This window comes from Peromyscus eremicus, chromosome 20 (genome assembly GCF_949786415.1).
Source record: "Peromyscus eremicus chromosome 20, PerEre_H2_v1, whole genome shotgun sequence".
NCBI classification, from domain to species: Eukaryota; Metazoa; Chordata; class Mammalia; order Rodentia; family Cricetidae; genus Peromyscus; species Peromyscus eremicus.
In genome coordinates, this window is record NC_081436.1 from 5,970,970 (window position 1) to 5,991,106 (window position 20,137).

The 20,137-nt window shown below is 42.1% G+C and overlaps 1 protein-coding gene across 3 annotated transcripts in view; it reads left to right on the forward strand.

The window, feature by feature from the left end:
- Positions 1 to 18,975, forward strand: part of Rpap3 (RNA polymerase II associated protein 3) — a 31,479-nt gene extending 12,504 nt beyond the window's left edge. For 2 of the 3 annotated variants that reach the window (XM_059247763.1, XM_059247764.1), the window contains exons 7-14: positions 704 to 774; positions 2,625 to 2,750; positions 5,515 to 5,642; positions 6,543 to 6,664; positions 9,347 to 9,417; positions 9,527 to 9,628; positions 11,694 to 11,920; positions 13,372 to 13,583. In XM_059247763.1, the coding sequence (XP_059103746.1) occupies positions 704 to 774; positions 2,625 to 2,750; positions 5,515 to 5,642; positions 6,543 to 6,664; positions 9,347 to 9,417; positions 9,527 to 9,628; positions 11,694 to 11,920; positions 13,372 to 13,567 (1,043 nt within the window). In that variant the 3' untranslated portion in view covers positions 13,568 to 13,583. Of the gene's footprint in view, positions 1 to 703; positions 775 to 2,624; positions 2,751 to 5,514; positions 5,643 to 6,542; positions 6,665 to 9,346; positions 9,418 to 9,526; positions 9,629 to 11,693; positions 11,921 to 13,371; positions 13,584 to 14,491; positions 14,590 to 14,961; positions 15,063 to 18,672 lie in introns of those variants that run through there. The other variant, XM_059247766.1, reaches the window with a different exon arrangement.
- Positions 18,976 to 20,137: the final 1,162 nt, after the last annotated feature.

The window sequence follows — 20,137 nt, forward strand, 5'->3', positions numbered from 1 at the left end:
TAAAAAAAAAAATGCAGGTGTGTTTGGCTGTGTGCATGCCAACAGCGTGTGAGTGGAAGCCAGAGAACAGCTTGAGGGAGTCAGTTCTCTCCTGCATGGTGTGGAAGGGTGCCAGGGATCAGACTCCAGCTGTCAGGCTTGCTGAGCCGTCTCTCCAGTCTTTTTGGAGACTGAGAGACACCGTCTCGTGTGGGAAGAAGAGCGCGTTGTTGGCCGGGATCAGACTTGGTTTCCCATGCTGGCACAATTGAGCACTGCACAGCACGTGTGGCTTGTGTCTTTTCCCCTTCAGTTCTCATCTGCAGAGTAGACACCACGTCATCTTGTTGGCTGTTGTGAGGCAGGACAGAGCAAAGTGTTCTTATTTATTAGTAAATTCTGTCTTGTTGTTCCATAACGAGCCCTGTGTAATAATTACAAAGTGTGAGTAAAGCTGACGTTGAGTGGGTTTTGCTCTGTGTGGTTTGGTGGTTTGGTGGTTTGGTGGTGGACACTTTATGATGACGTAGCCACCTGGGAGCCGGTGAAGATGGTTTTGTCGGCCTGAGAGAGAAGGAAACATGCTTAGTAGCCTAACCGTTGTTGTTAGTTCATTTTACTGTAGACTGATCGCTTCTGTGTCACATGCAGCAAATGACTATGGTTTTGTACAGGTTATAAAACTATCCTCCTTTTCAAAAGTCTCTATCTTCTGTTTTATTAGATTATGAAAAAGTATTAGAACTGGAACCAGATAACTTTGAAGCAACAAATGAACTCAGGAAAATTGATCAGGTAAATTATAAACATCTAAGTGCATTAGGTTTGACTTTTATATCATGAAGATGAAACTTTTTGCTAGAGTTTGTATAACTGTAGATTTAAAAACAAGCACGTTTATTTATTTTTGTGTGTATGAGCATTTTGTCTAGTGCATGTGTGCACCACGTGCTTGCCTGGTGCCTGTGGTGGGCAGAAGAGCATCGGATCTCCTAGAACTAGAGTTACAGGTGTTTGTGAGTTGCCGTGTAGGTAGAACAGGCAGTGCTCTTAACTGCTGAGCTTTTTCATCAGCCTCCCACCCCCAATAGATTTATTTCTCAGGATTTCAACATGTAGCCCAGGCTAACTTCAAACTTGAGGCAAGCTTCAGCCTCCCAGGTGCTGGAATTACACACACATTTTAGAATTTTATTTCATGTACTATGCAGTTTAACCAAACTGGTAAAGCAGAGGTGCTGGAGAGCTACAACTCCTAACTAGAGGTACTGTAGAGATATGACCCCTAAACTGGTAAGACAGAGGTACTGTAGATTATGACCCCTAACTAGAGGTACTGTAGAGATATGACCCCTAACTAGTAAGCTTTTTTATAAGTTGGCTAACTCACTTAGGAATAATGATTTTTAATAATTTTTTTCCTTGAATTCTATTTAAAATGCCATCAAATCATTTCATTATATGTAAATTGTATTGCTATATAAAATAAAGTATGGTTTAAAGAAAAAAGTCGGCTGAGATTTCTAGAACTCTTGTCTCTTTTCCCCCCAAATGACAGTTTTTAAATTTTTTCTTTTTTTAAAAATGTTTTTTATTGAAAATAGTTAAAAATAATTTTAAAGATTTATTTCATTTTCAATTATATGTGCACATGTGTGTCCAGAAGAGGGCACTAGATCCCTTGGAGCTGGAGTTATAGGGGGTTGTCAGCCACTGATGTGGGTGCTGGGAACCAAACCTGGGTCCTCTGCAAAAACAGCAATTACTTTTAACCAGCCCAGTTTTTAAATTATTTCACTGATAATTTCTGTGTGCTCTTATTTCTGTGATAAATGTTTGTGTATTGTGTGATTTTCCGCTGTGTGAGCTGTATGTTAGTAAAAAGAGTAACTTTTTAACAGTAAGAGAATGAGTCATGGTGGCTCACTCCACTAATCCTAACTTTTGGGACGAGAGAGACGGAGAGCCCAGATTTGAGGCCAGCGTGTGCTACGTGATGATCTGAGGCCAGTCTGAGACCAGGTCTCACAGGAAGAAAAAACAGTGGTTATCATTTAAATGTGAAGTCGGAGGTCTGATGACAGAGAGCAGCTGCGTGCTCCTGTTACTTTGCCTTTGAATTAAAGCTGTAGTTGTTTTGCAGTGTTGGCACATTGTGGAAAATGTGACGATCATTGAGGAAATCTGGTTTTAAATATTATTTACTGCACATAAAATTGGTGATATCCTCTTCGTTATAGTTGCAAAGTGTATTTTCTTATATATTAGGTCAAGTGATAACTGAATGATAAATTTGAGAAATGTGGTGATGTGATCTCAGTTATTTTATGTTTGAAAAACAGCAGCTAGAATAGGGCCTAGACTATGTGGAAATTGGGCTAATATTTGTAGTTAAGTAAATGACCAATTATATTTGCTGGAAACGGCTTATTTTAACCGAAATAGGCAGCGTATTAAATTTGTCTTACATATTTACACATATATTGCTTTTATTTTAGTAAATAGAAAGTGAATCAGAATAGAAAGCATTCCAGTTTTCTGAGTGTAGCAGACATTTTACTGTATTGAAGTAGTTTGCATTTTGAGTCTAATACAGATGCATCTGCATTACTTGTTTTATTTTAGTTGAGTGATGTGTCTCCTAGGCTTTATCATCCAGAGAAAACTCACGTCCCAAGGAAGCTGCTGCGGTGACTAAACCAGCTGAGGGGGAGAGGCAACAGATTGAGGAACAGCAGAACAAGCAGAAGGCCATTTCAGAGAAAGATCTGGTAATCAGTGGGATTCTGATGTGTGATGAGTTTGTGCAGCAAAATGTTTACTCCAGTTTCCTGTGTGTCGGTTGGTTCAGTTTCTGTCTCTAACATTAAAAAATTTTTTTGGACCAGGAAGTTGAAATTAAGTACACTAAAACTTCTGGTGCCTACTAATTCAAAATTTGAGTCATTGATGACATACATAAGAATAATGTGCAAAATCATTATAAGTGCATTTAGTTTTAGGGAACAAACTACATTTATTTATATGTAAATAATTACAGATTTAATATAGAACTAAGTTACAGTTCATTCTTTTTTTTTTTTTTTTTAAAGATTTATTTATTTATTATGTATACAGTGTTCTGTCTGCACATATCCCTGAAAGCCAGAAGAGGGCACCAGATCTCATTACAGATGGTTGTAAGCCACCATGTGGTTGCTGGGAATTGAACTCAGGACCTTTGGAAGAGCAAGCAGTGCTCTTCACCTCTGAGCCATCTCTCCAGCCCTACAGTTCATTCTTAATGTGCTTATAATTTATACAAAATTTTCTGATTGAAATTTATTTTCAGTTGAGAAGATTTAATGCATTTTTTAGGGAGTGTGGGAGCCCACAAAAGCTTCCTAGTGAGATCTGAGCTTGCTTTACCCAGCAGGGCTGCATTAGGGGATGGCTTGACCAAGTACATGGTCACCAGGTGTCTGGGATGGTCTGCACTTGGCTGTGCTGAGGTGAGGTCTTTTGTTCCACCCCTTGGCATTCCTTTAAAAGCCCTTTAGCAGAGACAGAAGGAGCTGGTGAGTTTTGACCCAGGCCCTTCCTAGCTATCCTGTGTTTCTTAACTGTCTCTCTCCTCTATATTTCTATCTAAATATTTCTCACTTCTCCTTCTTCAAGAGTACCCTGGGGGAAAAAGTGGGAACTGGTTTCCCTCAAGGGAGGAAGTGATCTTATTATATTTTAGTTAAAATTTAATAGCCAGGTGTGGTGGCACACACCTTTAATCACAGCACTCTGGAGGCTGGGATTGGATCTCTGAGGGCAACCTGGTTTACTGAGTGAGTTCAGGATAGCCAGGGCTACACAGAGAAACCCTGTCTTGGAAAAAATAAAGAAGAAAATAAAATTAATTTAACATTTAAAGATATCTTTTTATTTTATTTTTTGCATATGTTTATAAACACCATAAAGTATATATTTGTTTACATGTATATGTATGTGCACCACATACAGTGATGCTCTCAGAAGAAGAAATTGTAGCCCCTCTATCTGGAGTCACAGATAGCTGTGAGTCATGTGGGTGCTGGCAGCCACACCCAGATCCTTTACAAGAGCAGCCAGTTTAACTGCTGAGCGTCTCTCCAGCCCCTAATTAATGGATTTATAGCCTCTTGTGGGTCCATAGAGAATTTCTAAAAAGTACTTATGGAATCATTGGTTGTAATTTATTTGAATGATTATAAATAGAAGCTCTATTTCAATACAGTTTAACTTATATTAGGGCTGGGGAGATGACTCACTGGTTAAAAGCACTGGCTGCATTTCTAGATGACCTGGGTTTGATTCCCAGCACACATAGCATGGCTGGCAACCATTTGTAATTCCAGTTTCGGGGAATCTGACACCCCTTTCTGGCCTTCTTGGGCATCAAGCATACACATGATGCATAGACAAGCGTGCAGCAAAATACCTGTACACATAAAATAAAAATAAGTCTCAAAAATTAAAGATCTATCTTGTATTTAGAATATTAATGTTACTTAAGAGTGGGCTGTGTAATTATAGTACTGTCTTCTTTCCCAACAACTGACTTTGGAGCTGGATATGTAAGTTCTCATCTGTAGTCTCAGCTCTTGGGAGGTGGAGGGTCAGAAGTTCAAGGCTATCTTCATCTACCTAGTGAGTTTAGAGATGGTCTAGTGATGTGAGACCTTGTCTCACAAACCCCACCCCCTTGGGGGTTGCATTTACGACTCTTTTGTGGTCCCCCCCCCTCCTCCTCCTCTAGTTAGTCCTTGCTGCTTTCTTATCCTTTTTTCCTTCCTCTTCCCTCTCCTCCTCTTCTCTTCTTTCTTGTTTTCAGTGCTGGGAATCAAAACCAGGGCCTTGCACATGAGAGCAAGCGCTCTGTCTTTGAGTGTACCCCAGCCCATTTCTGATCAGTTTCTAATGTAAGTAAAGGCTTAGTGTAACGTTTGGGCCTTTACTAGTTAATTAGCAGAATAGTGATGAAGTTGTAGAGTCATACAGTAGTATTTCTGTGCTGAAAGGAGAACAGTGTCATTTAAAAAATCCATGTTAATAGATTCTAAATGTCTCATGAACTAGATTTTTATTTATGTTTGTATTTTTAAAGTGTGTGTGTGTGTGTGTGTGTGTGTGTGTGTGTGTGTGTACATATGTATGTGAAGAGGTATGATTGTGTGAAGGCCAGAGATGATCTTTCTCTGTTACTCTTTATCTTATTATTCCTGAGACATGGTCTTTTCTGAACTTGGAGCTTAAATTGGCTAGACGGCCTGGGTAGGCAAGGCCCTGAGCTCCTTGTCCACCTCCCACAGGAGGGATTGCAAGCTTGTGCCATCACCCCTGGCTTCTCTGTGGGTTCAGGTCCTCATGCACACCCAGCAAGCCTTCACTCACTGGGCTGTCTCCTGTCTCTAGATTATCAACAGTGAGAATATAATGTAATTTAATATTGGTATTTGGTATGTTCTTTTAATATTTGAATTTTTCAATGTGTTGTGATTTTCATCTCTCTCTCCAAAATAATAGGGGAACGGATTTTTCAAAGAGGGAAAATATGAGAGAGCAATTGAGTGCTACACCAGAGGAATAGCCGCGGATGGTACCAATGCCCTGCTTCCCGCTAACAGAGCCATGGCCTACCTGAAGATGGAGAAGTAAGTATTACTTAGATTCTGCTTTCAGCATGAAAATTTATTATAGAGTGCGTTTTTAATTAACCAAATAATAAAGTTTGGTTGATTGAGTATTTTTGCCATCTGTCTTTGATTCTTTTCTTCCCCCTCCTTTCTTTCCAGTTTCTTCTTTCTTCTTGGTGCTAGGGTTAGCATCCGGGACCCCTCATATGCTAGAGAAGTGCTCTATTGCTGAGCCAAGCCACTGCTGATTGATTGATTCTTAAGCTTTACATTAACGTTAAATATAGAGTCAAGGGGGGGTTGGAGAGATGGCTCAGTGGTTAAGAGCACAGACTGCTCTTCCAGAGGACCTGGGTTCAAGTCCCAGTAACCACATGGCAGCTCACAACTGTCTGTAACTCAAGATCTGACATCCTCACACAGTCACACATGCAGTAAAACACCAATGCAAATAAAATAAAAATAAAAATAAATTAAATCCAAAACTTTCTAAAAAAAATATATATAGAGTCAAGGAATGTGTGTACATGTGGCATAGTAAATATCATGTGAGTTTTATTATCTTTACATTGTTAATAGACAGACATTGTACAATTTATAAGTATACCGTTGTGTATTATTTTAAAAATTATTTTTATTACATTTATCTGTCTATCGATCTATCGTGTGCTTGCATGCCTGCCTGCGTGTGTACATGCTTGTGTGTGCATGTGCCACGGCATGTGGCGTGGAGGTCAGAGGACCACTGTGAGAGCTGGTGATTCATTCTTTCTGCCATGTGGATTCCAGGTAATAGATTCAGGTCCTCAGGCTTGGCAACACGCACTTTTACCCACCGAACCATCTCATCAGGCCCAGGGTTCGGTTTTCTGTAAGCTACATGTTTTCCAGTTAGTCATTTTTTTGTGTGTTCAATAGGTATGAAGAAGCTGAAAGAGACTGTACACAAGCCATCTTACTGGACGGCTCCTATTCCAAGGCTTTTGCCAGGAGAGGAACTGCAAGAACACATCTGGGAAAGTTGAATGAGGCCAAGCAAGGTAAGACTGTAAAAACTCACACACTCACCCTGATAAGACTCCTAGACGCAGAAGCAAAGATTTCTGTAGCTTCCCACAGTTCAAGGAAACTGCACTTCACAAAGCACACTGGAGATCGAGGTGAGTTTGAAAACTGCACCTTCCATAGTGTGCTTGATTATTTATAACCTACTCTGGTCAGTCACCGCCTGAAAGGAAGGAAAATGTGAATTGTAGATGAACTGGAGAAGTGAGAAGTAGTCAGGATGAGGAAGGGGATCAGCAGCCGGCACTGAGGAACATGAAGGCTATAGTGATTCTCTTTGTTTTCTTATGTTTGAGGCAGGGTCTTTGATACAGCCCTGTGGGCTGTCCTGGAGCCAGGTGTCCTCCTGCCTCTGTCTGCCGAGTGCTGGGATCAAAGGCGTGTGCCTCCACACACTGCTGTCCTTTCTCAATCTTCTATGCGGTCCTCTTCTCCTTCCCTGTGATCTTGTCCTGAGGGTCCTTTTCTCTCTTGAGAACACTGACTTGTCTGTTGCTTGTGTCTCTTTGGTTGCCTTTGCCCTTTGTTCCTTTGTCTTCAGATTGTTCTATTCACTTTTTGTTTCCTTTGAAGTCTGTGCTGGCAATTTATCTCAACTTGACACAAGCCAGAGTCATTTGGGGAGAGGAAGCCCCAGTTGAGAAAACGCCCCCACCACATTGGCCAGTAGGCAGGCCTCGGGTACATTTTCTTGATTGTTAATGGATGCATCAGGGCCCAGCTTACTGTGGGCAGTACCACCCCTGTGGGCCTGAAGGTCCTGGTTTTATAAGAAAGCAAGTTGAGCAAGCTATGGGGAGCAAGCTGGTAAGCAGCACCCCTCCATGGCCTCTGCATCACTGCCTGCCTCCAGGATCTACCTGTTGGAGTTCCTGCCCTGACTTCCATCAGTGATGGAGTGTGACCTGAGAATTTTAAGCTGAAATAAACCCTTTCTTTCCCAATTTGCATTTGATCGTGGTGTTCTATAACAGCAATAGAAACCCCAAGACAGAGTCCTGGGGATTAAATCCAGGCCCTGTGCTAGTGTTTCTTGCAACTCTTTTTTTTGGGGGGAGTGGGTTGGGAGTGTTTGAGACAGGGTTTCTCTGTCTAACAGTGCTGGATGCCCTGGAACTCACTCTGTAGATCAGGCTGCCCTCAAACTCACAGAGATCTGCCCACCTCTGCTGCTCAAGTGCTAGGGTTAAAAATGTATGCCACCACCAGTCAGCTCTTCCAACTTTGTGATGTCACTATTTACAGAATAAATTTTCAGGCTTTTTCTTTTCTGATATGTACATTTAAATTGGCATTGCTTTCCAAGCCAGGCTTTAGCTGCAGCCCATTGCTTTTTGTTTTATTAAGTTGTGGTAAGATTGCACAACACTAAATTTGGTATTTTTACCATTTGAGGTGTATATTTTCAGTAAAAGTACATTGTCAGTGTTGTGCAACCTTCTGTCCGCTTCATTCCAAACTTTGTGTGTCAGATACTAATGTTCACCTCACTCTTCCCTTAGCTAGACCCTGGTAATCACTCTTTTTCTGTGTCGTTAACCTGTTTCACCATTATTACTGCTTTTTTGAGACAAGGTCTTACTGTATAGCCAGATTGGACTTGAACTCTTAAGCCTCCCGAGTGCTGGGATTACAGGCATGTGCCACCACACTGGACCACATTTGATCATGTTCGATATGCCACATAGGTGGACTCACGACCATATTGTTATGTCTGGCCTGTTTAACCTAGCATGTTTTTTAAGTTATATGTGCTGAAGCATCGTCAGAATTTCATTCTTCTTTTTAAAGTATTTTAAATTTCTTTTTTTATACTTTATTGTATTGAACATGTGCATATACATGCATGCATGTCACAGACACACATGTGAGGGTCAGAGGCCAGCTTGCAGAGGGTTAATTCTTTCCTTCCACCATGTAGGCCTGAGGTAGAACTCAGATCAGCCAGGCTTGTGGCAAGGTCTTCACCTGCTAAGCAATCTTACTGGACTTTTTCAGTGTTTGAGAGAGAGAGGGTCTTGCTGTGTTAGCCCTGGCTGGCCTAGCATTCACTATGTAGACCAGGATAGGTGTGAACTCATACCAATCCTTCTGCCTCTGCCTCCCAAGGACTGGGATTACAGGCCTGTGCTGCCACACTTGGCTTCATTGCCTTGTAAATACTGAGTAATGTTCTAGGGTATGGTGTTCTCTTAGTGGAGTTACCCCATCATTAAGTGTGAACTGTGGCTAAATTCAGTACTCTCTTTGTATCATCTGTAAATCAGGGTTCTAGTAAGCGTTCCATGAAAATCCACATGAAATAGCTAGAACACCTTAACAAGAACTTGAACAAACACTTGTTCTTACTATTGCTGGACTGTTTCTTAGTGCCTGCAATAGAGCTAACTAGTAAAAGTGAGACTTCTGTTGGTGTGGTGGCATGCTTATAATCCCAGCACTTGGGTAGTAGAGGCAGGATGATTAGGGATTCAGGTAATCTTTGACTGTATAGCTGGTTCAAGGACAACTTGGGCTATGCAAGAGCCTGTTGCAAAAAGCCAAAATAAATAAATATGTGAATAAATATAATAAAGGGATTATTAACTAAAGATGTCATGTTTTGTATGTCATAAAAGTAATTTCACTATTTCGTTGTGTTTTAAACTGTTCATTAGACTTTGAAACTGTGTTACTTCTGGAACCTGGAAATACACAGGCAATCACCGAACTTTCCAAAATTAAAAAGGTACCGTATTTCTTCACCAAAATATCATTATACCTTCTGATACATAAATTTGTTAGCTACATAATTAGCTTAAGGATATTTTGATAGCTATTACAAATTTATTTTCAAGGAATTAATTGAGAAAGGACATTGGGATGATGTCTTTCTTGACTCCACACAAAGACACAACGTGATAAAACCTGTAGATAATCCGCCTCATCGTGGGTCACCTGTAAGTAAAGTACTTTCATTTCTCTCTGCCCTTAAATGTCATTGTTACGTTATTAGAATTGGAAACAAACTTTGAACTAGTAAATTTAAAAGATATTGAAAACTTTTGATGTACCTATTTAATACTCTTTTAACAAATGCTTCATAGAACTTATTGACAAAATTAGGGAGAATTCTTTCTAGAGTACCTTACGTTTCATTTATACATTTTTACGTATTTTTTTCTTATATAAAGGAATTTGAGTCAGTTTTATATTTTGTTATCGGCTCAACTTTGTCCTCCATCTCTGAAATTTTGTTTGGTATTGACCATTGATGATGCTTTCTGATATGTTTTTAATCGATTGATTCTTCCATGTCTGAAATTTCTGTTTGGATCCTTGCTGAGTTTTTCCTTTACTGATTATTTCACTCACTTTGGTAACTTCTTGTCCATGTCCTGAATTGATTTCCTTACTTTATTTGGGTCCATTATATGGCCATTGGTCCTTTTGAGGGTAGAACTCAAGTTTCTCTGGCATTTCAGGTGCATCATCATCTTTGTTTTTCTTATCTAGGAAGTGTCATCTTGGTGGGGTTATGCCATAGTGGAATGCTCTCACGGTTTTTGGTATTTCTTTTATGGTGTTTGGGTGTCATTTGGGATGTATGTGTACTGTGGATTTTAGTTTTCCCCACTTGCTTTTGTCTGTCCTAATGGATTGTCTTTGCCTGGAGTTACATTCAGGAGGAAGCTGACATACTTGGTTTTCACTGTGCTGAGAGTCAGAGAGGGCACTAGGGTGTTGTTGGAGAAAACGTAGTTCATGGCATTCTTGTGTCAGAGTTGAGGGTCTCAGCATTTAAGCAGTGAATGAGGGGAAATGGGAACGCAGAGAGGAGGGGGTAGAGAATGGGGGGGAGTATTGGAGGTGTGGAAAAGAGTAGAGAAAATACTGTCTGTTAGGGTTAGAGAACGGAAGGACAGACATACTGCTTTTTCCAGTGAGACACACGTTACAGAATAACTGACAGTATAAAACGGTAAATACTAAAAAAAGGCAAAATTAAAAAATAAAACAAATGTTAAAAAAAGAAAGAAAACACCAGTAAGATGGCCCAGTGGCTGGAGCACTTGTTGGCTCTCTGGGATTCACAGTGGGAGGAGAGAACTGACTTGTACGTTGTCTTCTGACCTCCACACAACCCTTCCCAGTAGATAAATGTAATAAAAGATTAATGTAAACAAAGATGGGCAGTCAGGGGCCAGGGAGATGGCTAGGCAGGGAAAGCAGTAGCTGGGCAGGCCTGTTGACTTGGGTTCAGTCCCTGGAATCCACGTGCACAGCTGGACTGGGGATGCACATCTGTGGTCCCAGCACTCTGACACAGTGTCCAGAAGCTCCTGGGCAGCTGCTCTGGAGAACACCGAATAGCAGCAGAAGCAGGAGCAGCTTGGCCTGTCAGGTTCTCCCTTGGTCAGTTGTGAATGCTACTAACCTGGAAGACAGTTTAGGATTACCCTACCAACCTTTTAAATGTGGTTTGGCAGATGTGTGTCCTGGCCTGGGTCTATCCAGCTGTCATGCACTTGTGCGTGTACTTAAGGTTCCCTATGCCGTGCTGGCTTCTGTGTGCCCCTGGGCTGCTTCCCTCCGCCCACAGACACCCTTAGGACGGTCCCGGGTAGCGTGGAAACTGGTGTGCACACAGGGTCCAGTACTGGCTGTCCTCAAACCCTTCCCAGGCGACCGGTCTGTTCCATGCCTCCTCCCTCCTCCCCATGTCTGCCCTGCAGCCTTTTTCCTACTTTACCGTTCCTGCTCGTGACAGCCTGAGCTTTCACCTTGGAACTGCTGTTATGTACATCCCTTGCTTCCCATTTCGGTGCCCGGGAGAGGCAAATAGCTTTTTATTGTTTGTATTCCCAGACATACTATGTTCCTAAATCTGTCTAGCCAGCAAATTGAATTTACTTTTAACTGGAATATTAGCTGTAAGAACTCAGCAGTCTTTTTAGGCTTGTGACCTTAGGATGGGAACACTTTTAATATATTGATTTAAAGAATCGATTTTAATTGTTTTAGAAAGCACTCAAGAAGATTTTTATTGAAGAAACTGGCAAGTTGATAGAGAGCGTGGATGCGTCAGACGGCAGTGCCGCCGCTCCGCAGAGTGCTGGAGCAAGTGCACCCGCGGCCGTGGGCCCCGAGAGCAAGAAGAATCCAAGCCAGGGGGACGCCTCGCCCGCAGGTGATACTCCAAGAGCCAAAGTGTTGAAAATAGAAGAGATCAGTGACACTCCGGCCCTACAGTGAGTAGCTCCAGTTACGGTGGTCTCTAATACAGTAATTCGTACAGAAAGACTTCTCATCCGCTCTCCCCACTGTTGTGTGAGAGGTGACTCTCTGCATGCTCTAGTTAGCTTTTCCGTCTGCACTGTGAGGTTTTGCTTAGGGAACAGTCCTCCCTTTACCAGAGGGAATTACAGGTGATTTAGAGGAGAACAAAGTATCTTGATTCTTTGTGTGTGTGTGTGTGTGTGTGTGTGTGTGTGTGTGTGTGTGTGTGTGTGTAGTTTATTGAGACAGGGTCTGTGTAGCTCTGGTTGTCCTGGAACTCACTCTGTAGACAGGGCTGGCCTCGAACTCACAGAGATCCACTTGCCTCTGCCTCATGAGTACTGGGATTAAAAGCGTGTACCACCACTGCCTGACTTGATTCTTGATCAAATTGATTTTGCTTATTTTCTTCTGTAGAACTTCAGTATATATTTATTTTACTGTTGAGAGAGAGAGAGAGAGAGAGAGAGAGAGAGAGAACATGAGAATGAATATTTGATACAAGTGAGCATGATAAAAAAAAATGAAGAGTTGATCTTTGAGTTTGAGGCCAGCCTGGTCTACAGAGCAAGTTCCAGGACAGCCAGGGCTACACAGAAAGATCCTGTCTCGAAAAACCCAAAAAAGAAGAGTTTAAATGTTACCGTTGTTACATCCATCAATACTGAAGACTATTGAATACTCTTTAAATATAGTTTAGAACTGAGACTGTATCAGGGAGGAGGGGCCTCAGCCATAGAGGCAGGGACAGAGTGGCTGTGGGAGCCGGGTGAGTTAGAACACAGTGTAATGATGTCTGTATGCAAATGCCTTAGTGAAGCGGTCCCGTTTGTATTCTAACTTAAAATTAATTCCACACCGTTTCCTTACTGATGGCGGTAGAGAAGACACAAACCCAGTGGGTCGGCTTGGGCTACTCTTAGTCTTACATCCCCACTCAGTAAACACATGAAGTTTGTCTGTTTTACATGTTGAACTTTAGTAGTAGTTGTATTTAAGGTGGTGTCTGGATTATTCAGAAATGCTGACTAGGTGGCTTTGCAGTGAAGTATTTCTTCCTCTTTTGAAATATCTTAAAGCTGTGTTAGTTCAGACTTCTGAAAGGCTGAGTTGTACTAGATAAAGATGATGCTCTCAAAGAGTGGCCTAGCTCATCACCCAGCAGGTGACTGCAGCCATGCATAGCCAGAAAGTGAAGGTTTGTTTGCAAGGACGGACACAGACACACAGACACACACAGACACACACACACAGACACAGACACACACACACACACACACACACTGAAAGAATTGAACACTGTCAGAATGCAGATAGCAATATTAGCATAGTCAGAAGTTGGAAATTCCCCATTGCTCTTGCCTTGATTGGATTTTGGCTGTTTCTTCTTTAACTGGTTGCCTAATGCTCTAAAATACTCCAGACCACAGGTTGATTTGAAGCAGGACGTGGGCCAGTCTTTCAGTGAGAAGATCTCTGCGAAGGTAGAGCAGACACCGGATCAGTTTGCCACGGCTGTCCTGCCTCCAGTTCCCGCCAACTCCTTCCAGCTGGAGTCTGACTTCAGGCAGCTGAGAAGTTCCCCAGATACGTTGTATCAGTATTTAAAGGTAAGCTGAGGGAGCCAACGGTGCTCCTGGGCAGGGCAGAGACTTTCTTCTGGTTGCTATAGCAATGCTACATTTGCCTTTTGTGTAATGAAACTGCAGAAAATGCTTCTTCCTTGCCTGGTGTGCATTGTCCTGGACAGACTCCTGGACATGCAGTAATCAGGGAAGTGAACTGTGTGTGAAATCCCAGGGCCTACAGTGCCTTCAAGTCTGATTCACATTTTATAGCCTAAGCTTTAATATTCATCTTCCAAGGGGGTGGGGACTAAATCCTCGAGTGTCTTCTGTGTGCCAGGCATTGCTTGCAGTACTGGGCATTTATATTCTTGAAAGTGAGCTTTTGTTTGCCTCAAGAAAAGAAGTTAAATAACATGAATTCAGCAAATCATAGATTTGTAGTCTTCAAGTGTAGTAACACTGCCTTACACTTTTATAGTGAACAGTTACTTCAAGTAATACCTCAATCAAGTCTGCCTTTATCTCTACTTAAAATTGTAGTTTGGGAATGCTCTTAAGGGGAGGGGGGTGCATCTCTTCTTTTCATGGATTTTTCTAATTAAATTATAAATTTTCAATTATGTACGTGTGTGTGTGTGTGTGTGTGTGTGTGTGTGTGTGTGTGTGTCAGAACCCCTGGAGCTGGAGTCATAGGCAGCTGTAAGATGCCATGGGGGTGCTGGGAATTGAACCTAGTTCCTCTGCATGAGCAGGAAGCACTCGTAACTGTGAGCATCTCTCCAGCTAAGAGCTGTGACTATCTTATGTCCCTGTTACTTCCATCCTTCTTTCAGAGTTGTGTCTAAATAAAACCTCACTATTTCTCATTAAATATTAGTGTTTAGTAATTATTCATAATATTTTACCTGAGCAGTTATTATATAATACATGTAATATGAATGTTGTCATAATTCAACTTTCTCTTATTTTTCCAAGAAAATCGAACCATCTTTGTATCCGAAGTTGTTTCAGAAAAACCTAGATCCAGATGTATTCAATCAAATCATGAAAATTTTACATGACTTTTACATTGAGTAAGTTGAATTTTGTAGTTGTATTCTCACTTTGTAATGTTATATCCAGTGATTTGGAAAGTTCATTCTCTTTGATCTTAATATTTTGTACATAACAGCATTAGGTTCCTAGTAAGACTTACTGTTAGCAGAAATGAACAGATGACCAGAACAAACCATGAAGTAGGAACTGTGTAAATGCGGAAAGACCTCTGTTTAGAGAAAAGTCGTATATGAAGTACCCTCTGTGAGAGACAGCAATACTCCATGCTGTGCTCCCGTTTATGATACTGGAATGTCTTCAGTCGGGGGAAAGTGAAGAACTTGTTGTTACTAGAAAAAATATGGCTGTCTATAACTAATCATTTGTGTTTTATGTTTGGACTATTTCAGGAAAGAAAAGCCCTCTCTCATCTTTGAAATCTTACAGAGACTTTCTCAGTTGAAAAGGTTTGACATGGCAGTAATGTTCATGTCCGGACCCGAGAGGAAGAGTAAGTTCTGAGAAAGCAAGCTTTCCTGCCCCTCCTCATCCTCCTCTGCCGATTGGTTACTATGTGCAAGATACACACCATCACCTCTGAATTACTTATAATTAAGTTCATTGATGTGCAGTTGGATTACATGCAGTTGAAGTTACATTGTAGTTGTTGGCAGTATTTTCAAGTGTAGACACTATTATTCTCTAAGAGAAGGCAGCCAAGGTGTGGGGAGCTTAAAGGTGTTTACCAAGGTTAGAGTTAGGAAACCATACTGGAGCTTCGAGCCCAGGCTGTCCAGTTGTGGTGTGGGCCCTTCTTGGAATGTACAGAGAATGAATTCCGCCATTGTGGAGCATGCAGAGGCTCTGGCCACAGAACTGGGTACTGGGCATGTCTCATCTCTTCTGAGAGCTCCTTCCTTGAGTAATTTCAGCTGAGTTCTAAGTGCAGAAGTTAGTTAGACAAAGGGGTGGGGTACAGAAGCCTCCAGTTGAGGGATCAGTATATGCTGGGGGTTTGGACAGTCACCCCAGTAGCATCCAGAGCATTTCCAGTGCAGTGCAGCTGTTCGGTTATTCAGAGTTTGGGGGTCTATTTTTAGGCAAAAGGTGAATCATTCAATTAAAAGAATGCTTTTTTTTTTTAAGACAGGGTTTTTCTGTATAGCCCTGGCTGACCTGGAACTAGCTCTGTAGACCAGGCTGGCCTCCAACTCACAGAGATCTGTCTGCCTCCTGAGTGCTGGGATTAAAAGCGGGTACCACCAAGATTTCTTTTAAAAAAATTATTTAATATTTAAAATATAAAATTTAAAAAATATTTAAAAATTAATATATATATATACACACACATACACACACACACACACACACACACACACACACACACACACACCATAAGTATGCCTGGTGCTGGGGAGGTCAGAGCTAGAGTTATAGGCAGTTTTGAGCTACCTTGTAGGCATTGGAAATCGAACCTATGTCCTCTGCAAGAGCAGCAAGTCCCTTTAACCTGTGAGTCATCTCTGCTGGCCTTGTTTTTGTTTTTTTGAGACATGGTGTTACGGTGTAGCTCTGGCTGGCCTAGAACTTACCAAGTAGATTAGGCTGACTTCCAACTTGAAGCAGCCCTCATGAGTGCTGAGTGCTAAGATTACAGGCATGTGCCGCCATGCATAGCTAGGAATGCTAAGTTTTTTAGTTTTAAAAATTAGCAAAAGCTGGAAGTGCTGGTGCTCGCCTTTAATCCCAGCACTTGGGAGGCAGAGGCAGGTGGACAAGCCTGGTCTACATAGCGAGTTCCAGGACAGCCAGGGCTATACAGAGAGACCCTGTCTGGAAAAAGTCAGCACAGTCTTCAGTGTGCCATTTCAGATGCTCCCTGCACTAAGCACTCGGGAGCTCCTCTTGGGCCCTTGTTTCTAGTCGTGACACACAGGGGTTCTCAGTCAGCACGCTAGGCACACTCAGCGGGATGTGGTGGTACATGCACTGTGGTCTCTGCCCTCTGGAGGCTGAGGTAGGCTTTTGAGTTTGAGGCCAGCCTAGACTACAACAGGGAAAACCCTTTTGTTTTGTTTTGTTTTTAAAAACAAAACATCAAAGAGCAGCAAGAGAAAGAGACTCTTACGTCGGGAAGTATACAGGCAGGGATTCAAAGGTAATTAGGGCTGGAGAGATGGCGGCTCAGTGGTTAAGGGCACTTGGTGCTCTTGAGGACTTGGGTGCAGTTCCCAGCACCCACATGGCGGCCCATAATTATCTGCACTCCAGTTAATGGGCCATGCTGCCCTCTTCTGACCAGGCACGCGTGGTGCACATATGTACATGCAGGCAAAACACTCATACACATAAGATGAATCTTAAAAAAAAGGAATCTAACTCAAAAGTTTCTCTTTTATCTTTTGAAAAGAATTTTAAATAATTTAAAAGTATTTTCATGTTAGTGTAAGAATGTGTTTACTGTGTGTTGATACTTGTATGAATGTGTGTTGTCTGAGGGCAGCCTCTGGTGTCAGCCCTTGTCTTCCATCTTGCTCGAGGCAAGGTCTCTTGTTTGCTACTGCATACACTAGGCCACCAGCCCTTGAGCTCAGTGATTCTCCTGCCTCTGCCGTCTACAGTATCCAGCATCATGCAGGGTCTGGGGATCTGGTCCTCAGGCATCTCTGGCAAGTGCTTTATCTCCTCAGACTCCGTTTTATCCTTTTTTTTTTTCCTGAATAGGAAACAGAACTCACCTAGGTATAGACAGTGATTCTGGATTCATGTGAAGAGAAAGTATGTCAAGACCAGCTGGCCTTATAGCTTCATGCAGCCTAGTAAATAGTGATGTAAATTCACTAAAGGGCATGAATCATGGAGTCAGAGATCATGCATCGTTGGCTTAGGTCTTTATTGTTATTTTTCCTCTGTTTTGAGACAGGTTTTCATGCATCTCAGGCTAGCCTTCAATTTATTTGTAGCCAAGGATGACCTTGAACTTCTGATCCTCCTGTCACTATCTGGGAGTGTTGGAGTTGGCTCACTGTTCTAGGTGTCGAACCCAGGGCTTCATGAATGGGAGGCACTCTGCCAGCTGAAACACATCCCAACCCTCTGCTTTAGCTCATCAAAACCATTTCTCAAATTCCTAATCAGTATTGCTGTTATCACTATTCTGACTTCATTTTCTGACGTTTTTAAAAATCACGACAATAGCTTTGCATTTTAAAAGTCATCATCAGTGTGCACAGGTCTGCATTCGTGTATAGGTCAGAAGACAGCGTTTGGGCGTAGGTTCCTTCTTTCCATCTTGATGTGGGTGCTGGGGATTGAACTCAGGTCATCAGGCTTGCGTGGCGGCAGGTACTTCACCTGCTGAGCCTGCTTGCCGAACTCTTTCCCTCAGGGCCTTGTGTCTCCAGTCTTGACCACCTCCTCCCGTGTCTTCATGGCTTCACTCAGCGGTCACTTTATTGCTGTCGACTCTGGTTAGAGTAACTTCCTGCTTCCCACGTTCGTCCCCTTCCCTGTCTTCTCTCCCTGCTTTGGTTTTCTTTCTAATACATGGTTATGGCACTTTTACGTATATGCGTTTATTTCCTTTTCTCAGACAGAATGAAAGCTCCATGAGAGCAGGAATTCTGCCTTCATCCCTGGCCTCAGTGCTGGTGCATAGCACATGAGTGTCTTTCCCTCCAGTAGCCTAAGTCCAGGGTGTGCTCTGAGGACTGAGGACGGGAGCCGGCCCTTCAAGTCACCCTCCAGCAGGGCCCACTGTCTGCTGAGTGAGACGGGAGCGTGTGGAGCCATTCTGCTGTGACAGCATTCAGAAACGTTAGCTCCAGGGACCTGCTTTGTTGCCATTGTCGGGGACAGTTTGGTCCAGTCTAGTGCTGAGAAGCATGAGCTGTCAGTGTTTGCCAAGTGCTGAGTGTGGACGGCTTAGACTGACGTCACCTAGGGTGTAAGGGAAATGTGTATGGTAGCAGGATACATACTAGCTTTTTAAGTACACAAACTAGAATTCATGAAAAATGTTAATTATTGCTTTTATTTGAGAGGTCAAATTAATCTCTTGAATTTATGTTTTACATGGTTTTTTAAAATGAGAATGATATACAATCTATTTTCTTTTTTAGTCACAAATGTATTATTCAATCACTTGGAAAAATCAGAATTGAAGGAGGATTCTGTTGAAGAACTCAAGAAAAGATATGGTGGCTGATCACGGTGGCTGAGGTGGTCTTGGTCTTTGTCTTTGTCTTTGATGTGTACATTATTTTTCTCACTGAAATCAAGTGTTTTGTTTGACTTTTTAAGAAAATGAAATTGTACCTGAGAGGACTCTTGTCTCGATGGTGTTAATTCATGTAAAGTGTACTAGTGAGAAATGCTTCAAATAAAGTAAGTTTTTATGAAAATAAAAAATGTAAGTAATGAGATATATTTGTAAGGGTCAATATTTTGTTTTATAAATAATTTTAAATGTTATATTTCGTTACATTCCTCAGTGTCTCATAATTGTAACGTTTTTATATTTTCATGAATTTTTGTAACCACACACAAACCTACTTCATTACTACTTGAATAAAGTGATTTCTGTGGAGAGGGTATTGAATAGAAACCAGAATTGTCTCCCTCCCTCCCTCCCTCCCTCTACATCTAAGTGAAAAAAAGACAGTTTTATCAATGACGGGGCCAGGACAGGGTCCTCAGCTCCTCGGAGGCTCCTGTTGGTGATGCTCACAGCTTACTAGACTTGGCAGTTACAGTCCAGCTATGGCTGTGGAATCCGATTCTGTTGCTTAGGTGAGTATTGGTGGTGAGGCCTGGAGCAGGCCTTTGCGTTCTGTAACTGATTACCAGTTTTCTCATTGTGATTTTTGTTTTCTAATTTAAGTTTTTGCTCTGTTCTCTTTCACAACATCCTGCTTCTCCCATCGTTCCTTTAGCTTTGATTCTCTTCCATCCCCCCTTCCCTGCCCCTTCCATTACCTCATTTGTTAATAATTTCTACACTTACCCTCCATGGTTCTTAACTCTGGTTCACTGCACATTGGTTTTGCCATTTTCTGTGGCTTTAATTGACCTTTTATTGCACGTTTTTATTTACAGAAAGCAAAACATTTCAGTGTTCATTTTAGCATTCTTTTTGGCACCAAAACAAAACAAAAAACTCTTGACAGGCAGATTTCAAGATGAATCAGACTCCTCCTGGGAGTCTGATTTATCAGACATTTCTGGGCTGGGGACATGGAGAGATTTGGGTGGACATGCAGCAGTACCACAGATGGGAAGTAAACAAGGTCCAGATTCACCTCAGCAGGAACCTCTGCACGTGCAGGGGAGCGTGGGGAGGAGGAGGGCAGTCTCTGCTCCAAGGGAGGTGGTGGGAGTCTGGGATAGAGGCAAGGATATGGGAGAGAGAGAGCCCTTTCCTAAGTTACAGAGAGGTAGTCTTGTTTTTAATCCTCTTACCATGTAGAAGGAAGACAATACAAAAACTACCATTCCCTGACCGCTCACTGGTCCGTTCCCAAAGCTGGAGAGGCATGTGGGGAGTGCTGCTTCTCACGGACATGTGTAAATATGTGAGTGGGTGTC